Source organism: Oncorhynchus nerka, unplaced genomic scaffold (genome assembly GCF_034236695.1).
Source record: "Oncorhynchus nerka isolate Pitt River unplaced genomic scaffold, Oner_Uvic_2.0 unplaced_scaffold_927, whole genome shotgun sequence".
In the NCBI taxonomy this organism is placed as follows: domain Eukaryota; kingdom Metazoa; phylum Chordata; class Actinopteri; order Salmoniformes; family Salmonidae; genus Oncorhynchus; species Oncorhynchus nerka.
The window spans coordinates 146155-170017 of NW_027040381.1; the positions used below are offsets into that span (position 1 = coordinate 146155).

General features: G+C 49.1%; 2 protein-coding genes and 1 pseudogene across 2 annotated transcripts in view; 2 read left to right on the plus strand and 1 right to left on the minus strand.

The window, feature by feature from the left end:
- The window catches only part of LOC135570694 (solute carrier organic anion transporter family member 3A1-like), a 53456-nt pseudogene extending 50289 nt beyond the window's left edge, over positions 1-3167 (minus strand).
- A 24-nt stretch (positions 3168-3191) lies between these two features.
- LOC135570693 (hatching enzyme 1.2-like) lies at positions 3192-3950 on the plus strand. The gene has a single exon (XM_065016648.1). The coding sequence runs from the start codon at positions 3192-3194 to the stop codon at positions 3948-3950; it is 759 nt and encodes a 252-aa protein (XP_064872720.1).
- A 6434-nt stretch (positions 3951-10384) lies between these two features.
- The window catches only part of wdr93 (WD repeat domain 93), a 56183-nt gene continuing 42704 nt past the window's right edge, over positions 10385-23863 (plus strand). The window contains 6 exon segments of the mRNA XM_065016649.1: positions 10385-10497; positions 10838-11102; positions 11252-11480; positions 12902-12966; positions 14890-14968; positions 21312-21461. Of these exon segments, the coding sequence (XP_064872721.1) occupies positions 10842-11102; positions 11252-11480; positions 12902-12966; positions 14890-14968; positions 21312-21461 (784 nt within the window). The 5' untranslated portion in view covers positions 10385-10497; positions 10838-10841.

Consider the following 23863-nt stretch of genomic DNA (forward strand, 5'->3'; position numbering starts at 1 on the left):
TCATACTGGGGGACATATGGCTGATCTCCATATCATACTACTGACTGGGGGACATATGGCTGATCTCATCATACTACTGACTGAGGGACATATGGCTGATCTCATCATACTACTGACTGAGGGACATATGGCTGATCTCATCATACTGGGGGACATATGGCTGATCTCCATATCATACTACTGACTGGGGGACATATGGCTGATCTCATCATACTACTGACTGAGGGACATATGGCTGATCTCATCATACTGGGGGACATATGACTGATCTCATCAACTTTATTATCATCTGGATGGACAAATGGATGTGCTTTTCATTCATCACATGTAACTTTAATGAAGATACAACAGTATTTTTGGGTAATAGGATAGCTAAACTATGAGAACAGGGTGGGGTGTTTCCTGCAAACAAAGCAGCTTAAACCCTTAGTGAGGACTGTTTAAGACAACATGGCTAAGAGAGGTGCATCAGTGAGCTAGTCCCACCCAGAATAGCCCTAATGGATGAGCTGGAGACTGGACCAGCTGGAAACCGACCTGTGTGTGTGTGTGTGTGTGTGTGTGTGTGTGTGTGTGTGTGTGTGTGTGTGTGTGTGTTTTTACAGGCCCGGTTCTAACATTTTTGGGGCCCCCCACCAAGGGATCAAAAAAATATTGTGCCCTCTCTCTTGAACGTTAAAGTACATGCCCTTTAGTTCTACACATTTTGCCATGGGGAGTTGAGAAAATGTTGCATTTTTAAAGCCAGTTTTCTGCAGTTCTACACATTTTGCCATGGGGAGTTGAGAAAATGTTGCATTTTTAAAGCCAGTTTTCTGCAGTTCTACACATTTTGCCATGGGGAGTTGAGAAAATGTTGCATTTTTAAAGCCAGTTTTCTGCAGTTCTACACATTTTGCCATGGGGAGTTGAGAAAATGTTGCATTTTTAAAGCCAGTTTTCTGCAGTTCTACACATTTTGCCATGTTAATGATATCTGAGTGATACGGACTAATAAAATCTAAACATTGTTATCTGGCTGATTGAGGGTCAGTGACTGACATAACAAGTGAAAAACAGCTGATGCACAACCACATTTCAAACTTGCACCTTTGTGTATTCTACTAATTTAACTCTCAACAGTAAGTTGAGACCCTGACTGAGTTTCCCCCCAAAAATGATATGATTACATTTTTGGGGTCGGCGACCGCTCATGTCGCTTATGCCTGGAGCCGGCCCAGTAGTCCTAATGGTGGTTTTAAACAAGAACTCCAGCCTAGTAAATGAATCCTTGTGTAAACTGTAGATGGAGTCCTCCCTTCAGAGGTTTATTTAGAACTAACAACATGGACCCCAAACCTTAATCCTCCTGCAGACACACCTGTAGAGGTCTGTATAAAAGCCCAGGACTGACCAGACAGAATCACACATCAAGACTCAGTGCCAAGGAGCCTCTCCAAAGCATCTCAAAGACCAAGACATATAGAGTATCTCCACTGCCAGATCCAAGGAGCCATCCAGAGTATCTCCACTGCCAGATCCAAGGAGCCATCCAGAGTATCTCCACTGCCAGATCCAAGGACCCCTATTCATCACACCCCTATTACTAGCCTGTTCAACCTCTCTTTCTTGTCATCTGAGATTCCCAAAGATTGGAAAGCAGCTGCGGTCATCCCCCTCTTCAAAGGGGGGGACACTCTTGACCCAAACTGCTACAGACCTATATCTATCCTACCATGCCTTTCTAAGGTCTTGAAGTCAACAAACAGATTACCGACCATTTCGAATCTCATCCAGAGCTGGTCATGGGTGCACCTGCCAGTTCCATCCACGATATCTTAACCGCCATCGATAAGAAACATTACTGTGCTCATCACATTGATCTGGCCATTTTGCCATGGCAGACCCGTTGGAAATGATTGCCTCGCCTGGTTCAAAATTCTCTGATAGAGTTCATGTTCAAATGGAGGGTCTGCTGTCCGGACCTCTGGCAGTCATGGGGGTGCCACAGGGTTGAGAAACATCAATGATGTTGCTCTTGCTGCTGGTGAGTTCTGAGCTACGCAGACGACACCATTCTGTAAAATGCCCTTTTGGACACTGTGTTAAAACCCTCCAGGCAAGCTTCAATGCCATACAACTCTCCTTTGGCCTCCAATGTTTAAATGAAAACTAAATCATGCTCTTCAACCGTGCTACCTGCACTACCCGCCTGTCCAACATCACTAAACACGGCTCTGACTTAGAATCCAACTGAAATTTAGGTGTCTGGTTAGTGTAAACTCTCCTTCCAGACCCATATCAAACATCTCCAAAAACAAATCTTTGGCATTTAACAACATCCTTCAAACAACTTTGGCGATGGACCCTCAATACCCTAGTCAACAAATTGGAGCACTATCCAGTGCTAGTTTTGTCACCAAAAATATACTACCCACCATTGCACCTGATCTCGTTGGCTGGCCCTCGTTCACTCGGAAACCCACTGGCTCCATGTCATCTACAAGACCCTGCCTAGGTAAAGTCCCCCTGCTCCTGGTCACCAGATCTCCCACCTGAGTCACACGCTCAGCAGGTATATCAGTCACCCCCAAAACTTCTTTCTTTGGCCGCTCTCCTTCCAGTTCTCTGCTGCAATGGAGCCAAAAATCTCTTAAATTGGAAACACTTATCTCCCTCAGCTTTAAACACCAACTGTAGAGCATCTTAAATTACTGACCAAGACCTATACCAGAAACAACTACCTCTTTCCTAACTGTATTTAATTTATTTATTTATTTTGCTCCTTTGCACCCCATGCACAGCAATACTACATTCCAGTGTTTTAGACCATGGCCTTTTTTTGCCTTTACCTTCTCACCTAATTTGCTCACATTGTATATAGACTTGTTTTTTTTTACATTATTGACTGTATCTCCACTGCCTGATCCAACTGGCTTTATCCATCCAGAGTAAATCTTGTTCTCACTGCCAGGTTAAATAAAGGTGCCAAAAAATAAAATAAAAGGAGCCATCCAGAATCTGTCCACTGCCAGATCCAAGGAGCCATCCAGAGTCTGTCCACTGCCAGATCCAAGGAGCCATCCAGAGTCTGTCCACTGCCAGATCCAAGGAGCCATCCAGAGTCGGTCCACTGCCAGATCCAAGGAGCCATCCAGTCTGTCCACTGCCAGATCCAAAGGAGCCATCCAGAATCTGTCCACACACTGAAGATGGAGCAAAGCCCCTCTCTCACCATCCTGCTGCTGGTACTGGGCCTCTCTCAGGCCCAAATGGCTGTAGACATCACTGAGAGAATTCTGACCGCTAATAACGGCTCTGATGAGATGCTGATGGAGGGAGACCTGGTGGTACCAAGAACCAGAAACGCCATGCAGTGCATGCAAGGAGGAAACAGCTGCCTGTGGAAGAAAGCCTCTAGCGGATACATTGAAGTGCCCTACACAATAGAAGACAGCAGATTCACTCCCTCCGACATGAAGGAGATTGAGCACGCCGTCCAGTCGTTCCACAGCAAGACCTGCATTCGCTTTGTGCCACGTGGCAACCAGAAAGACTACATCAGCTTTGAGAGTTTGAGCGGCTGCTACTCTTCTCTCGGGAGAATTGGAGGGAAACAGACGGTCTCTGTTAACAGCGTTGGCTGCATGTTTCTCGGCATCATTCAGCACGAGACCCTCCACGCTCTGGGATTCCAGCACGAACAAACCAGGAGCGACCGTGACCAGTACGTCACCATCAACTGGAGTAACATCGACTCTTACATGGCCAATAACTTCGATAAACAAAACACCAACAACCTGAACACTCCCTATGACTACAGCTCTGTCATGCACTATGGAAAAACAGCCTTCTCTATCAACGGGATGGACACCATCACCCCCATCCCCAACCCTGACGTGTCCATCGGCCAGAGACAGGGGATGTCCACCACTGACACCCTGAGGATCAACAGACTCTACGGCTGCTGAGAGGAAGACATCAAGTCACAGGAGGAGGAGAGTAAAGGTGAAGATGTCTACAATACAATCTGACACATTATCCAGTGTCCTGTTCATTCAAATCATCAGCCGTGTGTTATTCACAATAATTCACGGCTTCTCATGTCTTATTGCCTTATCGGATTTAGATGAAATAAATATTTTGTAGTACAGAACAATGTGGTTTTCTGTATCACTTTGGATTGAAACATAGAAATAAAAGCATTTGAAACAACATTATTGAATCTTCACGTGTTTCTCTGATGACACTATGGTGCTGTATATATGTTGACAATGTATCCTCCAATGTTTCCGGAAGATGCTGTAGCCTGGTTCTAGCCTGGTTCTAGCCTGCTGGTAGCCTGGTTCTAGCCTGGCGGTAGCCTGGTTCTAGCCTGCCGGTAGCCTGGTTCTAGCCTGCCGGTAGCCTGGTTCTAGCCTGCCGGTAGCCTGGTTCTAGCCTGCCGGTAGCCTGGTTCTAGCCTGCCGGTAGCCTGGTTCTAGTCTGCCGGTAGCCTGGTTCTAGTCTGCCGGTAGCCTGGTTCTAGCCTGCCGGTAGCCTGGTTCTAGCCTGCCGGTAGCCTGGTTCTAGCCTGCCGGTCGCCTGGTTCTAGCCTGCCGGTAGCCTGGTTCTAGCCTGCTGGTCGCCTGGTTCTAGCCTGCTGGTCGCCTGGTTCTAGCCTGCTGGTAGCCTGGTTCTAGCCTGCTGGTAGCCTGGTTCTAGCCTGCTGGTAGCCTGGTTCTAGCCTGCCGGTAGCCTGGTTCTAGTCTGCCGGTAGCCTGGTTCTAGCCGGGCGGTAGGCTAGTTCTAGCCTGCTGGTAACCTGGTTCTAGCCTGCTGGTAGCCTGGTTCTAGCCTGCTGGTAGCCTGGTTCTAGCCTGGCGGTAGGCTAGTTCTAGCCTGCTGGTAACCTGGTTCTAGTCTGCCGGTAGCCTGGTTCTAGCCGGGCGGTAAGCTAGTTCTAGCCTGCTGGTAACCTGGTTCTAGTCTGCCGGTAGCCTGGTTCTAGCCTGCTGGTAACCTGGTTCTAGTCTGCCGGTAGCCTGGTTCTAGCCTGCTGGTAACCTGGATCTAGTCTGGGGGTAACCTAGTTCTAGCCTGCTGGTAACCTGGATCTAGTCTGGGGGTAACCTAGTTCTAGCCTGGCGGTAGCCTGGTTCTAGCCGGCAGGTAGCTTGGTTCTAGCCTGCTGGTAGCATGGTTCTAGCCTGCTGGTAGCTTGGTTCTAGCCTGGTGGTAGCCTGGTTCTAGCCTGCTGGTAGCTTGGTTCTAGTCTGCTGGTAGCCTGGTTTAAGCCTGCAGGTAGCCTGGTTCTAGTCTGGTGGTAACCTGGTTCTAGCCTGCTGGTAGCCTGGTTCCAGCCTGGCGGTAGACTGGTTATAGCCTGCTGGTAGCTTGGTTCTAGCCTGGTAGTAGCCTGGTTCTAGCCTGGCAGTAGCTTGGTTCTAGTCTGCTGGTAGCCTGGTTCCAGTCTGCAGGTAGCCTAGTTCTAATCTGGCGGTAGCCTGGTTCTAGCCTGCAGGTAGCTTGGTTCTAGCCTGCTGGTAGCATGGTTCTAGCCTGCTGGTAGCTTTGTTCTAGCCTGGTGGTAGCCTGGTTCTAGCCTGCTGGTAGCTTGGTTCTAGTCTGCTGGTAGCCTGGTTCTAGTCTGCAGATAGTCTGGTTCTAGTCTGGTGGTAACCTGGTTCTAGCCTGCTGGTAGCCTGGTTCCAGCCTGCTGGTAGCTTGGTTCTAGCCTGGTAGTAGCCTGGTTCTAGCCTGGCAGTAGCTTGGCTCTAGTCTGCTGTAGCCTGGTTCTAGTCTGCAGATAGTCTGGTTCTAGTCTGGTGGTAACCTGGTTCTAGCCTGCTGGTAGCCTGGTTCCAGCCTGCTGGTAGCTTGGTTCTAGCCTGGTAGTAGCCTGGTTCTAGCCTGGCAGTAGCTTGGTTCTAGCCTGCCGGTAGCCTGGTTCTAGCCTGCCGGTAGCCTGGTTCTAGCCTGCCGGTAGCCTGGTTCTAGTCTGCCGGTAGCCTGGTTCTAGCCTGCCGGTAGCCTGGTTCTAGCCTGCCGGTAGCCTGGTTCTAGCCTGCCGGTAGCCTGGTTCTAGCCTGCCGGTCGCCTGGTTCTAGCCTGCCGGTAGCCTGGTTCTAGCCTGCTGGTAGCCTGGTTCTAGCCTGCCGGTAGCCTGGTTCTAGCCTGCCGGTAGCCTGGTTCTAGTCTGCCGGTAGCCTGGTTCTAGCCGGGCGGTAGGCTAGTTCTAGCCTGCTGGTAACCTGGTTCTAGCCTGCTGGTAGCCTGGTTCTAGCCTGCTGGTAGCCTGGTTCTAGCCTGCTGGTAGCCTGGTTCTAGCCTGGCGGTAGGCTAGTTCTAGCCTGCTGGTAACCTGGTTCTAGTCTGCCGGTAGCCTGGTTCTAGCCGGGCGGTAAGCTAGTTCTAGTCTGCTGGTAACCTGGTTCTAGTCTGCCGGTAGCCTGGTTCTAGCCTGCTGGTAACCTGGTTCTAGTCTGCCGGTAGCCTGGTTCTAGCCTGCTGGTAACCTGGATCTAGTCTGGGGGTAACCTAGTTCTAGCCTGCTGGTAACCTGGATCTAGTCTGGGGTAACCTAGTTCTAGCCTGGCGGTAGCCTGGTTCTAGCCGGCAGGTAGCTTGGTTCTAGCCTGCTGGTAGCATGGTTCTAGCCTGCTGGTAGCTTGGTTCTAGCCTGGTGGTAGCCTGGTTCTAGCCTGCTGGTAGCTTGGTTCTAGTCTGCTGGTAGCCTGGTTTAAGCCTGCAGGTAGCCTGGTTCTAGTCTGGTGGTAACCTGGTTCTAGCCTGCTGGTAGCCTGGTTCCAGCCTGGCGGTAGACTGGTTATAGCCTGCTGGTAGCTTGGTTCTAGCCTGGTAGTAGCCTGGTTCTAGCCTGGCAGTAGCTTGGTTCTAGTCTGCTGGTAGCCTGGTTCCAGTCTGCAGGTAGCCTAGTTCTAATCTGGCGGTAGCCTGGTTCTAGCCTGCAGGTAGCTTGGTTCTAGCCTGCTGGTAGCATGGTTCTAGCCTGCTGGTAGCTTGGTTCTAGTCTGCTGGTAGCCTGGTTCTAGTCTGCAGATAGTCTGGTTCTAGTCTGGTGGTAACCTGGTTCTAGCCTGCTGGTAGCCTGGTTCCAGCCTGCTGGTAGCTTGGTTCTAGCCTGGTAGTAGCCTGGTTCTAGCCTGGCAGTAGCTTGGCTCTAGTCTGCTGGTAGCCTGGTTCCAGTCTGCAGGTAGCCTGGTTCCAGTCTGCAGGTAGCCTAGTTCTAATCTGGCGGTAGCCTGGTTCTAGCCTGCAGGTAGCTTGGTTCTTGCCTGCTGGTAGCATGGTTCTAGCCTGCTGGTAGCTTGGTTCTAGCCTGGTGGTAGCCTGGTTCTAGCCTGCTGGTAGCCTGGTTCTAGTCTGCAGATAGTCTGGTTCTAGTCTGGTGGTAACCTGGTTCTAGCCTGCTGGTAGCCTGGTTCCAGCCTGGCGGTAGACTGGTTCTAGCCTGCTAGTAGCATGGTTCTACCCTGCTGGTAGCTTGGTTCTAGCCTGGTAGTAGCCTGGTTCTAGCATGCTGTTAGCCTGGTTCTAGCCTGGTGGTAACCTGATTCTAGCCTGGCCCTGGTTCAGTAGCCTGGTTCTAGCCTGCTGGTAGCCTGGTTCTAGCCTGCTGGTAGCCTGGTTCTAGCCTGCTGGCTCTAGCCTGGTTCTAGTCCTGCTGGTAGCCTGGTTCTAGGGGACAGCAAAGCTGGTAGCCTCGTCTCAAGAGAGAAAGAAAGAGAGAGAATGTTCAAATGTTCATAAATGACCAGCATGGTTGAATCATGGTCCTAGGGCCCAGGCCAGTTGAAACTGGAGCAGCAGCATGGCCAGGTGGACTGGGGACAGCAAGAGTCTGGCTCTAGTCTGGCGATAGCCTGGTTCTAGTCTGCTGGTAGTCTGGTTCTAGCCTGCTGGTAGCCTGGTTCTAGTCTGATGGTTAGAGGTCTAATGACACAGTGACTACAGAGGTCTAATAACACAGTGACTACAGAGGCCTAATGACACAGTGACTACAGAGGTCTAATGACACAGTGACTACAGAGGCCTAATGACACAGTGACTACAGAGGTCTAATAACACAGTGACTACAGAGGACTAATGACACAGTGACTACAGAGGCCTAATGACACAGTGACTACAGAGGCCTAATGACACAGTGACTACAGAGGCCTAATGACACAGTGACTACAGAGGTCTAATGACACAGTGACTACAGAGGTCTAATGACATAGTGACTACAGAGGCCTGATGACACAGTGACTACAGAGGTCTAATGACACAGTGACTACAGAGGTCTAATGACACAGTGACTACAGAGGTCTAATGACACAGTGACTACAGAGGTCATTGCCAACAAAGGGTATATAACAAAGTATTGAGATAAACTTTTGCTATTGACCAAATACTTATTTTCCACCATAATTTGCAAATAAATTCATTAAAAATCCTACAATGTGATTTTCTGGATTTTTTTTCTCGAATTTTGTTTGTCATAGTTGAAGTGTACCTATGATGAAAATTGCAGGCCTCTCTCATCTTTTTAAGTGGGAGAACTTGCACAATTGGTGGCTGACTAAATACTTTTTTGCACCACTGTAACCCATCTGTAAATAGCCCATCCAACTACCTCATCCCCATATTGTAATTATTATAATTTGTTTTGCTCCTTTGCACCACTAGTATCTCTACTTGCACATTCATCTTCTGCACATCTCACCCCAGTGTTTATTTGCGAAATTGTAATTATTGTGTTATTGACTGTACGTTTGTTTATTCTATGTGTAACTCTGTGTTGTTGTTTGTGTCACACTGCTTTGCTTTATTTTGGCCAGGTCGCAGTTGTAAATGAGAACATGGTTAAATAAAGGTGAAAAATAAATACTGTATGTGGGAATGTCTTATGTCCGTCCTACATGTAGTGTTGGTACATGGAATATTACTCAACTTGTCACGTTCTGACCCTAGTTCTTGTGTTATTTCTTTGTTTTAGTTGGTTAAATAATCTTTGTGATATGACTTTCTTTCTTTAAGCACGTACTGATGTCACTTCATATTTTTGTTCTTAAAGTCTCCAAACGCTCTATGTTTATTCACTCTGTGAGGGTTGGATCCTATATGCTATTTTTATTATTGTCCTGTAAATGGTCCAGTGCCTACAATTTAGGCTTTGTGTAGAATGGGGCATAAAGGAAATGACCTCTACTAATAAATTACTACTAGAATATAGTGATAAGGAAAACAGCATACAGGCGGTGCATATATACGTTCCAATAGGTATGTAATGACACATTATATAAACTCTTTATAGTGTTTTATTTACATTTTGGAGGCGATAAGGTGATAAGTTGGACAGATCTAGTGAAAAAAGCTATTTTCCCACACGACATCTGGTCTTCTCACTATCACGCATTAGTTTCGCTTCCCCACCCACCATTTTTAAAAAGACCCGACAGGGCTCATTAACTGCTTGAATTATGCAGAAACGGGCAGAGTTTAGGTCATGTAATTGATTTTGTTGGAAAGGGGAGAAATTGTGCTTTACAATGGTATTGACATTACAGTTGATCTGGAAGTATTACGTTTTGGGGCGCTAAAATAAGGGCAATTGTACGGACCAAGGCGATGTACGAGTTTACGTTACAACAATATAGAAGATACATGACAAGAGGTTATGCAATATGGGTACATATCCACTGCATGCTTCTTAGGTGTGCAATTGACATGACCAAGGGGCTTTTGCAAATTTGAAACTATGAAAAATGTATGTTACACCTCGTGATTTTACAGTACACAAACAAGAGTGTGCAAAATAGAAGGGTAGTCAGCAGACATTAGGTCACATGACCAAGGAGCTATGCAATGCATGTAAACCCCTGTGAGATGAAAATGGACAAACTTAAGGGTGTGCAATGTGTGTCTATGCCATCGGGTTAGCTACAACCCGTTTTGAAAGTGTTTGGAGTAATGGTTAAAGAGCTATTGAAATGTGAAAAATGTGATTTGTCACTATGTTGACGGTCCCTAACTGCTGTTGGTGAACGTAAGGAAAACTACAGGCGAATATCCTCCGAATATCCAACCTGAAACTGTCTTTACCTCGGTCTCTCAACACCTGTTGAATACGGCCGGTGTCAGTAAACGTTGGCAAAACATACATTGTTGCCAGCATCACAGTTGCAGTCACCTACGCTCTGGATAACATGAAACCAGCCTAACCAGCTCTGCTAGGGCGAGTAAAATGGTCAGTGAACGGTTGTCTCACGGTAGCCAGTTATCTCTCTCGGTAGCCAGTTGCCTCTCTCGGTAGCCAGTTCGCTTGAGCGCATGACGGTTGGTTCCAAGCAGCAGAGTAAAGGGGCGGCGTTGTTGTCATGACGACGCTACACAACTCACCGGAAGGAAATGTGTTGCAAGGTCAGTGCTTTACGGGATCATTTTCAACTTCAACTGGGGATGTCCCAAAGATCCAAATTAGCAAGGATCATATATTAAGGACGGGCTTTGGTTAGCCAATTTCTGACGTAAAAGGTAATAGTAACTTCAAAGTGAACAATGAAGCCAAATGTAATTTTCTTTTGTGTCGACAGTATATTAACTAGCAAGTACTTCTGTGTCTCTTGTCAGAAGAGTTTTGAGAAAAGTCTGTGTGTAAAGCTTCACAATGTTTGTTTCCAATACCACTGATGCTAACGTAACGTTAGCTAATAAGGAGACAAACGACACGAGCTAGCAACTCGGGTAAGAAAACTTTCCAATCAGTGTTAAGGCAGAACACTCTTGATTGGTTGATCGATCAAAAGGGGTATGATGACATCAGTATTTAACCTTCCCAGGTATTGATGACATTACGACATATCCACTTTCTCAGCAGGATGCCAGTATACATCAGAAAAGGGCCTGCAGATATCCCCGAGCCCCCCGACAGCGGCCACGGTGATGACGAGGAGGAGTTGTTCCTGAGTGACCCTGATCAACTCCAGGACCAGCTCCCCCAGCCGTTCAGAATGATAGACAAGGTCCTGGACAGACTTGTAGACAGGGCATGGGACTTCATCTCACAGAGAGAAACTGTCAGGGTCACAGAGCAAGCTATTAAAACTATACCCATTATGCAGGTCTCAGGGGACGTAAAGGTACAAACCCATATATTTTCTCATTTATCTTCTTTTAGCCTTATAAAACTTCTGTTATGTTATTGACATGATGAAACTTGATGCATAAAACCCAGTCTAATTGTGTTCACCACATGATAGTCCAACACATATCCTGTGTTTGTTCCCAGCTCCCTGTGAGGACCAACTGCGTGGCCTGCTCTGAGGATGGCAGGTACATCTTCCTGGGTCACCCCCACGGCCTGTCTGTTATGGCTCAGCCCCAGGGTATCACCACCTCCTCCTCTTCCTCTCCCTACTGTGTGCCAGTATGGCAGGAGGACCAGGTAGAGATCACCTCTCTTCAGATCACCTGTCTGGGGGAGATGGTCTACCTGCTGGCATCCCTGGATGATATGGGTAACACCACACATTTAAACAGAACACTATTATATCATATGACTATGGGTAACACCACAGAATTACACTATTATATCATATGACTATGGGTAACACCACAGAATTACACTATTATATCATATGACTATGGTAACACCACAGAATTACACTATTATATCATATGACTATGGGTAACACCACAGAATTACACTATTATATCATATGACTATGGTAACACCACAGAATTACACTATTATATCATATGACTATGGGTAACACCACAGAATTACACTATTATATCATATGACTATGGGTAACACCACAGAATTACACTATTATATCATATGACTATGGGTAACACCACAGAATTACACTATTATATCATATGACTATGGTAACACCACAGAATTACACTATTATATCATATGACTATGGGTAACACCACAGAATTACACTATTATATCATATGACTATGGTAACACCACAGAATTACACTATTATATCATATGACTATGGGTAACACCACAGAATTACACTATTATATAATATGACTATGGGTAACACCACAGAATTACACTATTATATCATATGACTATGGGTAACACCACAGAATTACACTATTATATCATATGACTATGGGTAACACCACAGAATTACACTATTATATCATATGACTATGGGTAACACCACAGAATTACACTATTATATCGTATGTCTATGGGTAACACCAAAACTATTCTAGTTGTTCTTTCTTTTTATCTCCTCACCCACCTCCTCCTCTCCCTCATCCATCTCCTCTCCGTCCTCTTCTACCAACTCCTCACCCATCTCCTCCTCTCCCTCATCCACCTCCTCTTCCTCCAACTCCTCACCCACCGCCTCCTCTCCCTCATCCACCTCCTCTCCCTCCTCTTTTACCAACTCCTCACCCACCTCTCCCTCATCCACCTCCAACTCCTCACCCACCTCATCCTCTCCCTCATCCACCTCCTCTCCCTCCTCTTTTACCAACTCCTCACCCACCTCCTCCTCTCCCTTATCCTCCTCCTCTCCCTTATCATCCTCCTCTCCCTCATCCACCTCCTCTTCCTCCAACTCCTCACCCACCTCCTCCTCTCCCTCATCCACCTCCTCTCCCACCTCTTTTACCAACTCCTCACCCACCTCCTCCTCTCCCTTATCCTCCTCCTCTCCCTCATCCACCTCCTCTTCCTCCAACTCCTCACCCACCTCCTCCTCTCCCTCATCCACCTCCTCTTCTACCAACTCCTCACCCACCTCCTCCTCTCCCTCATCCACCTCCTCTTCCTCCAACTCCTCACCCACCTCCTCCTCTCCCTCATCCACCTCCTCTCCCTCATCTACCTCCTCTTCCTCCAACTCCTCACCTCCTTCCCTTCTTCCTCTACTTCTTCCTCTTGCATCTCCTCATCTGACTGTAGGTGTTGCCAGACTGTTTGCTTATTACTCAGAAACCAGCCACCTGATAAAAGTCATGAATGAAACAGTAAGTTTGGTCTTTATTTTTCCATTGGCTCATTCATCCCCCTGTACATGTTCCCCAGGTCGTTGCTGGAAATGAGTGTGTTCTCAGTCAACTGATCTGGTAAAATAACGGTTAAGTGAAAAATCAATCATAATTTAATGACCATTTTGATTCAGTTTTGTTTTTATAACAATATGTTATTGTCAGGAATTCAGTTAGTCAGTTTTCCATTATAACATCCCACCATTAGGGGGCAGCATTCAGAAGGTACTTTGAGCACCAGCAAGGCTGGATAAAGGAGTATGTAGCTCATAGGTGTGAGTGAGGTTAGTGCTATCCGGAATCCTTGGGACTAGGGCTGTGGCAGTCATTACATTTTGTCAGCCGGTAACTGTCATGCAAATGACTGCCGGTCTTACGGTAATTAACCTTTAATTAACATAAACACATGTAGCATCTCCAGGCCGCTGATGTGCACCTTTTTTTGGTTGGTGTTCTACACGCAGCATCTTAAATGCTTTGAATGAATCATCACCTTAGAAAGGCTGTCCATTTAGTTGTTTGCCTTTGAAACAACATCCAATGACCATGTTTTCCACTCAGTTTCAACCTGTTGAAGTTATTTCTTCAAATTGATCAATCACCTTTATCAATCACCTTTATCAATCACAGTGAGGTCAAACAATGTAGCCTAATTGAATTTTAAAAGTATGATACTGTTTTGATGACAAGGGTTTGATGCAATTTTTCGATTGCATTTGAATTGATGTCAGAGTGATTACTGGGACAATAGAGCCCTGAGTACCAGGCCATTAGGACCTGTTGGAGGGACAATAGAGCCCTGAGTACCAGGCCGTTAGGACCTGATGGAGGGATGATAGAGCCCTGAGTACCAGGCCATTACGACCTGATGGAGGGATGATAGAGCCCTGAGTACCAGGCCATTAGGACCTGATGGAGGGACAATAGAGCCCTGAGTACCAGGCCATTAGGACCTGTTGGAGGGACAATAGAGCCCTGAGTACCAGGCCGTTAGGACCTGATGGAGGGATGATAGAGCCCTGAGTACCAGGCCGTTAGGACCTGATGGAGGGACAATAGAGCCCTGAGTACCAGGCCATTAGGACCTGATGGAGGGACAATAGAGCCCTGAGTACCAGGCCGTTAGGACCTGATGGAGGGACAATAGAGCCCTGAGTACCAGGCCGTTAGGACCTGAGTGGACCAGGCCTGAGTTAGGACCTGATGGAGGGACAATAGAGCCCTGAGTACCAGGCCGTTAGGACCTGATGGAGGGACAATAGAGCCCTGAGTACCAGGCCGTTAGGACCTGATGGAGGGACAAGAGAGCCCTGAGTACCAGGCCGTTAGGACCTGATGGAGGGACGAGAGAGCCCTGAGTACCAGGCCATTATCGTCCTGTTGTAGGGACAATAGAGCCCTGAGTACCAGGCCATTATCGTCCTGTTGGAGGGACAATAGAGCCCTGAGTACCAGGCCATTAGGACCTGATGGAGGGACGAGAGAGCCCTGAGTACCAGGCCATTATCATCATGTTGGAGGGACAATAGAGCCCTGAGTACCAGGCCATTATCGTCCTGTTGGAGGGACAATAGAGCCCTGAGTACCAGGCCATTAGGACCTGATGGAGGGATGAGAGAGCCCTGAGTACCAGACCATTAGGACCAGATGGAGGGACAATATAGCCCTGAGTACCAGGCCATTAGGACCTGATGGAGGGACAATATAGCCCTGAGTACCAGGCCATTAGGTCCTGTCATTAGCAAGTTGGGTACTACCAATGCAAGACCCCTGTCAGTGATTGGCGGGTGATTGCAGAGTCTGAGGTGGAAGGCAATGGACATAGTTTGTCTAGTTGGTTTCATCCCAGTTATCATTAGATTATATCGTTATATCTTACCATGCACCTTTTAATGTGACCAGGATGACCTCAACCAGAGAAGTGTCTGTGTGAAGTTTGAACTGTCCAGAGGAGGAGACTACGGAGCTGCCACCATCAGCTGTAAGGTTTATTACACAACACAGATCATGGTCACATCTCATCTGCATAATGATGAATACATCATCCTGAATATTACATTACACAGATCAGGGTCACATCTCATCTGCATAATGATGAATACATCATCCTGAATATTACATTACACAGATCAGGGTCACATCTCATCTGCATAATGATGAATACATCATCCTGAATATTAAACACAGTAATGTATTGATTATCTGTGGTATGTGTATAAACAATATTGTTTCTAGTGGAGGTTAGTTACATGTCAAGTGTCCTGGCACCTGGCAGTGTCCTGGCACCTGGCAGTGTCCTGGCACCTGGCTTCAGAACAGTGTCCTGGCACCTGGCTTCACAATAGTGTCCTGGCACAACAGTGTCCTGGCACAACAGTGTCCTGGCACCTGGCTTCACAACAGTGTCCTGGCACCTGGCTTCACAACAGTGTCCTGGCACCTGGCTTCACAACAGTGTCCTGGCACAACAGTGTCCTGGCACAACAGTGTCCTGGCACAACAGTGTCCTGGCACAACAGTGTCCTGGCACCTGGCTTCACAACAGTGTCCTGGCACCTAGCTTCACAACAGTGTCCTGGCACCTGGCTTCACAACAGTGTCCTGGCACCTGGCTTCACAACAGTGTCCTGGCACCTAGCTTCACAACAGTGTCCTGGCACCTGGCTTCACAACAGTGTCCTGGCACCTGGCTTCACAATAGTGTCCTGGCACCTGGCTTCACAATAGTGTCCTGGCACAACAGTGTCCTGGCACAACAGTGTCCAGGCACAACAGTGTCCTGGCACCTGGCTTCACAACAGTGTCCTGGCACCTGGTTTCACAACAGTGTCCTGGCACCTGGCTTCACAACAGTGTCCTGGCACCTGGCTTCACAACAGTGTCCTGGCACCTGGCTTCACAACAGTGTCCTGGCACCTGGCTTCACAACAGTGTCCTGGCACCTGGCTTCACAACAATGTCCTGGCACAACAGTGTCCTGGCACCTGGCTTCACAACAGTGTCCTGGCACCTGGCTTCACAACAGTGTCCTGGCACCTGGCTTCACAACAGTGTCCTGGCACAACAGTGTCCTGGCACCTGGCTTCACAACAGTGTCCTGGCACAACAGTATCCTGGCACCTGGCTTCACAACAGTGTCCTGGCACAACAGTGTCCTGGCACCTGGTTTCACAACAGTGTCCTGGCACCTGGTTTCACAACAGTGTCCTGGCACAACAGTGTCCTGGCACCTGGCTTCACAACAGTGTCCTGGCACCTGGCTTCACAACAGTGTCCTGGCACCTGGCTTCACAACAGTGTCCTGGCACAACAGTGTCCTGGCACCTGGCTTCACAACAGTGTCCTGGCACAACAGTGTCCTGGCACCTGGTTTCACAACAGTGTCCTGGCACCTGGTTTCACAACAGTGTCCTGGCACAACAGTGTCCTGGCACCTGGTTTCACAACAGTGTCCTGGCACCTGGTTTCACAACAGTGTCCTGGCACAACAGTGTCCTGGCACCTGGCTTCACAACAGTGTCCTGGCACAACAGTGTCCTGGCACCTGGTTTCACAACAGTGTCCTGGCACCTGGTTTCACAACAGTGTCCTGGCACAACAGTGTCCTGGCACCTGGCTTCACAACAGTGTCCTGGCACCTGGTTTCACAACAGTTGAAAAGATTGACGAGTGACGGAAGTGATCGCCTGGGATTGGTGTGGGAGAGGGAGAGCCCGGCGGATCAGCTCTGGGATTGGTGAGGGAGAGGGAGAGCCTGGCGGATCAGCTCTGGGATTGGTGATGGAGAGGGAGAGCCCGGCGGATCAGCTCTGGGATTGGTGTGGGAGAGGGAGAGCCCGGCGGATCAGCTCTGGGATTGGTGTGGGAGAGGGAGAGCCTGGCGGATCAGCTCTGGGATTGGTGTGGGAGAGGGAGAGCCCGGCGGATCAGCTCTGGGATTGGTGAGGGAGAGGGAGAGCCCGGCGGATCAGCTCAATCAGACCACCTAACTGAAATGAGAGGATTCCTAAGTACAGTATGCAGGCCTTTCCATCTGTTTAGTCCAGTCCTAAGTACAGTATGCAGGCCTTTCCATCTGTTTAGTCCAGTCCTAAGTACAGTATGCAGGCCTTTCCATCTGTTTAGTCCAGTCCTAAGTACAGTATGCAGGCCTTTCCATCTGTTTAGTCCAGTCCTAAGTACAGTATGCAGGCCTTTCCATCTGTTTAGTCCAGTCCTAAGTACAGTATGCAGGCCTTTCCATCTGTTTAGTCCAGTCCTAAGTACAGTATGCAGGCCTTTTCCATCTGTTTAGTCCAGTCCTAAGTACAGTATGCGGCCTTTCCATCTGTTTAGTCCAGTCCTAAGTTCAGTATGCAGGCCTTTCCATCTGTTTAGTCCAGTCCTAAGTACAGTATGCAGGCCTTTCCATCTGTTTAGTCCAGTCCTAAGTACAGTATGCAGGCCTTTCCATCTGTTTAGTCCAGTCCTAAGTACAGTATGCTTTTCATCTGTTTAGTCCAGTCAGTATGCAGGCCTTTTCATCTGTTTAGTCCAGTCCTAAGTACAGTATGCAGGCCTTTCCATCTGTTTAGTCCAGTCCTAAGTACAGTATGCAGGCCTTTCCATCTGTTTAGTCCAGTCCTAAGTACAGTATGCAGGCCTTTCCATCTGTTTAGTCCAGTCCTAAGTACAGTATGCAGGCCTTTCCATCTGTTTAGTCCAGTCCTAGTCCTTTTCATCTGTTTAGTCCAGTCCTAAGTATGCAGGCCTTTCCATCTGTTTAGTCCAGTCCTTTCCATCTGTTTAGTCCAGTCCTAAGTATGCAGGCCTTTTCATCTGTTTAGTCCAGTCCTAAGTACAGTATGCAGGCCTTTCCATCTGTTTAGTCCAGTCCTAAGTACAGTATGCAGGCCTTTTCATCTGTTTAGTCCAGTCCTAAGTACAGTATGCAGGCCTTTCCATCTGTTTAGTCCAGTCCTAAGTACAGTATGCAGGCCTTTCCATCTGTTTAGTCCAGTCCTAAGTACAGTATGCAGGCCTTTCCATCTGTTTAGTCCAGTCCTAAGTACAGTATGCAGGCCTTTCCATCTGTTTAGTCCAGTCCTAAGTACAGTATGCAGGCCTTTTCCATCTGTTTAGTCCAGTCCTAAGTACAGTATGCAGGCCTTTCCATCTGTTTAGTCCAGTCCTAAGTACAGTATGCAGGCCTTTCCATCTGTTTAGTCCAGTCCTAAGTACAGTATGCAGGCCTTTCCATCTGTTTAGTCCAGTCCTAAGTACAGTATGCAGGCCTTTCCATCTGTTTAGTCCAGTCCTAAGTACAGTATGCAGGCCTTTCCATCTGTTTAGTCCAGTCCTAAGTACAGTATGCAGGCCTTTCCATCTGTTTAGTCCAGTCCTAAGTACAGTATGCAGGCCTTTCCATCTGTTTAGTCCAGTCCTAAGTACAGTATGCAGGCCTTTCCATCTGTTTAGTCCAGTCCTAAGTATGCAGGCCTTTCCATCTGTTTAGTCCAGTCCTAAGTACAGTATGCAGGCCTTTTCATCTGTTTAGTCCAGTCCTAAGTACAGTATGCAGGCCTTTCCATCTGTTTAGTCCAGTCCTAAGTACAGTATGCAGGCCTTTCCATCTGTTTAGTCCAGTCCTAAGTACAGTATGCAGGCCTTTCCATCTGTTTAGTCCAGTCCAGTCCCTTTCCATCTGTTTAGTCCAGTCCTAAGTACAGTATGCAGGCCTTTCCATCTGTTTAGTCCAGTCCTAAGTACAGTATGCAGGCCTTTCCATCTGTTTAGTCCAGTCCTAAGTACAGTATGCAGGCCTTTCCATCTGTTTCCAGTCCAGTCAGTATGCTAAGCCTTTCCATCTGTTTAGTCCAGTATGCAGGCCTTTCCATCTGTTTAGTCCAGTCCTAAGTACAGTATGCAGGCCTTTCCATCTGTTTAGTCCAGTCCTAAGTACAGTATGCAGGCCTTTCCATCTGTTTAGTCCAGTCCTAAGTACAGTATGCAGGCCTTTCCATCTGTTTAGTCCAGTCCTAAGTACAGTATGCAGGCCTTTCCATCTGTTTAGTCCAGTCCTAAGTACAGTATGCAGGCCTTTCCATCTGTTTAGTCCAGTCCTAAGTACAGTATCTGCAGGCCTTTCCATCTGTTTAGTCCAGTCCTAAGTACAGTATGCAGGCCTTTCCATCTGTTTAGTCCAGTCCTAAGTACAGTATGCAGGCCTTTCCATCTGTTTAGTCCAGTCCTAAGTACAGTATGCAGGCCTTTCCATCTGTTTAGTCCAGTCCTAAGTACAGTATGCAGGCCTTTCCATCTGTTTAGTCCAGTCCTAAGTACAGTATGCAGGCCTTTCCATCTGTTTAGTCCAGTCCTAAGTACAGTATGCAGGCCTTTCCATCTGTTTAGTCCAGTCCTAAGTACAGTATGCAGGCCTTTCCATCTGTTTAGTCCAGTCCTAAGTACAGTATGCAGGCCTTTCCATCTGTTTAGTCCAGTCCTAAGTACAGTATGCAGGCCTTTTCATCTGTTTAGTCCAGTCCTAAGTACAGTATGCAGGCCTTTCCATCTGTTTAGTCCAGTCAGTATGCCTTTTCCATCTGTTTAGTCCAGTCCTAAGTACAGTATGCAGGCCTTTCCATCTGTTTAGTCCAGTCCTAAGTACAGTATGCAGGCCTTTCCATCTGTTTAGTCCAGTCCTAAGTACAGTATGCAGGCCTTTCCATCTGTTTAGTCCAGTCCTAAGTACAGTATGCAGGCCTTTCCATCTGTTTAGTCCAGTCCTAAGTACAGTATGCAGGCCTTTCCATCTGTTTAGTCCAGTCCTAAGTACAGTATGCAGGCCTTTCCATCTGTTTAGTCCAGTCCTAAGTACAGTATGCAGGCCTTTCCATCTGTTTAGTCCAGTCCTAAGTACAGTATGCAGGCCTTTCCATCTGTTTAGTCCAGTCCTAAGTACAGTATGCAGGCCTTTCCATCTGTTTAGTCCAGTCCTAAGTACAGTATGCAGGCCTTTCCATCTGTTTAGTCCAGTCCTAAGTACAGTATGCAGGCCTTTCCATCTGTTTAGTCCAGTCCTAAGTAGTCCTAAGTATGCAGGCCTTTCCATCTGTTTAGTCCAGTCCTAAGTACAGTATGCAGGCCTTTCCATCTGTTTAGTCCAGTCCTAAGTACAGTATGCAGGCCTTTCCATCTGTTTAGTCCAGTCCTAAGTACAGTATGCAGGCCTTTCCATCTGTTTAGTCCAGTCCTGTTTAGTCCAAGTACAGTATGCAGGCCTTTCCATCTGTTTAGTCCAGTCCTAAGTACAGTATGCAGGCCTTTCCATCTGTTTAGTCCAGTCCTAAGTACAGTATGCAGGCCTTTCCATCTGTTTAGTCCAGTCCTAAGTACAGTATGCAGGCCTTTCCATCTGTTTAGTCCAGTCCTAAGTACAGTATGCAGGCCTTTCCATCTGTTTAGTCCAGTCCTAAGTACAGTATGCAGGCCTTTCCATCTGTTTAGTCCAGTCCTAAGTACAGTATGCAGGCCTTTCCATCTGTTTAGTCCAGTCCTAAGTACAGTATGCAGGCCTTTCCATCTGTTTAGTCCAGTCCTAAGTACAGTATGCAGGCCTTTCCATCTGTTTAGTCCAGTCCTAAGTACAGTATGCAGGCCTTTCCATCTGTTTAGTCCAGTCCTAAGTACAGTATGCAGGCCTTTCCATCTGTTTAGTCCAGTCCTAAGTACAGTATGCAGGCCTTTCCATCTGTTTAGTCCAGTCCTAAGTACAGTATGCAGGCCTTTCCATCTGTTTAGTCCAGTCCTAAGTACAGTATGCAGGCCTTTCCATCTGTTTAGTCCAGTCCTAAGTACAGTATGCAGGCCTTTCCATCTGTTTAGTCCAGTCCTAAGTACAGTATGCAGGCCTTTCCATCTGTTTAGTCCAGTCCTAAGTACAGTATGCAGGCCTTTCCATCTGTTTAGTCCAGTCCTAAGTACAGTATGCAGGCCTTTTTAGTCATCTTTTATGCCATCTGTTTAGTCCAGTCCTAAGTACAGTATGCAGGCCTTTCCATCTGTTTAGTCCAGTCCTAAGTACAGTATGCAGGCCTTTTCATCTGTTTAGTCCAGTCCTAAGTACAGTATGCAGGCCTTTTCATCTGTTTAGTCCAGTCCTAAGTACAGTATGCAGGCCTTTCCATCTGTTTAGTCCAGTCCTAAGTACAGTATGCAGGCCTTTTCATCTGTTTAGTCCAGTCCTAAGTACAGTATGCAGGCCTTTCCATCTGTTTAGTCCAGTCCTAAGTATGCATCTAGAATATTTCATTCAACCCTCATATTATTTTCATGTCTCCCACCAGGTAATGGTTGTCAGTGTTTAGAGGTGTACAGATTCCCTAAAGACTCCTGGCTGAAAGAGCTGTCCCAGCATGCACCTGGAGTAGGAGATACAGGCAAACTGTCTCCTGTCGCCATGCTGATGAAGATCAAACCACCTAAACCTCACACAGGTACTTCCCATGACATACTGTCCTACCAAACTTTAACAGGTCACGGTAGGGTCGTTCCATGTCATTTCAGCAAGACATGACCCCCACCATCTCAGAATGATCTGAAATAGTTTCTGTTGTAGAAAAGTTCAGCAACACTGAATCATTATTTCGTTTAAATATAATTTGATCTCTAAGAAATTAAGCTTATTGATTTTATTTTCATTTATAGGATTCATATAATATTCAATAAATATATTACCTAACATCCAATTTGGACCCAACTTTATTTCTAACAATGAGTCCGACATGAGAAATCGAAATAAATGGTCAAAATCCATCCACGGACCGCCCCCCATGACCGCTCCCCATGACCGCCCCCATGACCGCCCCCATGACCGCCCCCATGACCGCCCCCCCATGACCGCCCCCATGACCGCCCCCCATGACCGCGCCCATGACTGCCCCCCATTACCGACCGCCCCCATGACCGCCCCCCATGACCGCCCCCATGACCGCCCCCATGACTGCCCCCCATGACCGCCCCCATGACCGCCCCCATGACCGCCCCCATGATCACCCCCCATGACCGCCCCCCCCATGACCGCCCCCATGATCACCCCCCCATGACCGCCCCCCATGACCGCCCCCATGATCACCCCCCATGACCACCCCCATGACCGCCCCCATGACCGCCCCCATGACCGCCCCCATGACCGCCCCCATGACCACCCCCATGATCACCCCCCATGACCGACCACCCCCCATGACCGCCCCCATGACTGCCCCCATTACCGACTGCCCCCCATGACCGCCCCCATGACTGCCCCCCATTACCGACCGCCCCCCCCATGACCGCCCCCATGATCACCCCCCCATGACCGCCCCCATGACCGCCCCCATGACCGCCCCCCATGACCGCCCCCAAGACTGCCCCCATGACTGCCCCCATGACCGACCGCCCCCCATGACCGCATCCCATGACCGCCCCCATGACCGCCCCCACACAATCCCACCCCAACAACGAGTATATAGCATCAGTTGTTGGTGGTCCAGGGAGGTGGTGGTCCAGGGAGAGGAGGAGGAGGGGGTCCAGGAAAGGAGGAGGTCCAGGGAGAGGAGGAGGGGGTCCAGGGAGAGGAGGAGGGGGTCAGGGAAAGGAGGAGGTCCAGGGAGAGGAGGAGGGGGTCCAGGGAGAGGAGGAGGGGGTCCAGGGAGAGGAGGAGGAGGAGGGGGTCCAGGGAGAAGAGGAGGTCCAGGGAGAAGAGGAGGAGGAGGGGGTCCAGGGAGGAGGAGGAGGGGGACCAGGGAGGAGGAGGAGGTCCAGGGAGAGGAGGAGGGGGTCCAGGGAGAGGAGGAGGAGGAGGGGGTCCAGGGAGAAGAGGAGGAGGAGGTCCAGGGAGAAGAGGAGGAGGAGGGGGTCCAGGGAGAGGAGGAGGAGGGGGTCCAGGGAGAAGAGGAGGTCCAGGGAGAGGAGGAGGAGGGGGTCCAGGGAGAAGAGGAGGCCCAGGGAGAGGAGGAGGAGGGGGTCCAGGGAGAAGAGGAGGTCCAGGGAGAGGAGGAGGAGGGGGTCCAGGGAGAAGAGGAGGAGGAGGTCAAGGGAGAAGAGGAGGTCCAGAGAGAGGAGGAGGAGGTCCAGGGAGAGGAGGAGGTGGTCCAGGGAGAGGAGGAGGTCCAGGGAGAGGAGGAGGAGGAGGTCCAGGAAGAGGAGGAGGAGGAGGTCCAGGGAGAGGAGGCGGGGGAGGTGGTCTAGGGAGAGGAGGAGGAGGTCCAGGGAGGAGGAGGTCCAGGGAGAGGAGGTCCAGGGAGAGGAGGTGGAGGTGGTCCAGGGAGAGGAGGAGGAGGAGGTCCAGGGAGAGGAGGGGAGGTCCAGGGAGGAGGAGGGGGTCCAGGGAGAGGAGGTCCAGGGAGAGGAGGAGGAGGTCCAGGGAGAGGAGGAGGTCTAGGGAGAGGAGGAGGTCCAGGGAGAGGAGGAGGAGGAGGTCCAGTCAGGAGGAGGAGGAGGTCCAGGGAGAGGAGGAGGAGGTGGTCCAGGGAGAGGAGTAGGAGGAGGTCCAGGGAGAGGAGGAGGAGGTCCAGGTAGAGGAGGAGGAGGTCCAGGGAGAGGAAGAGGTCCAGGAAGAGGAGGAGGAGTAGGGCCAGGGAGAGGAGGAGGAGGAGGAGGTCCAGGGAGAGGAGGAGGTCCAGGGAGAGGAGGAGGTCCAGGGAGAGGAGGAGGAGGTCCAGGGAGAGGAGGAGGAGGTGGTCCAGGGAGAAGAGGAGGAGGAGGTCCAGGGAGAGTAGGAGGAGGTCCAGGGAGAGGAGGGGGAGGAGGAGGTCCAGGGAGAAGAGGGGAGGAGGTCCAGGGAGAGGAGGAGGAGGTCCAGGGAGAGGAGGAGGAGGTCTAGGGAGAGGAGGGGGAGGAGGAGGAGGTCCAGGGAGAG

What these genes read in the sequence shown, in the direction of transcription:
- LOC135570693 (XM_065016648.1), top strand. Translation starts at nt 3,192, where the DNA reads ATGGAGCAAAGCCCCTCTCTCACCATCCTGCTGCTGGTACTGGGCCTC.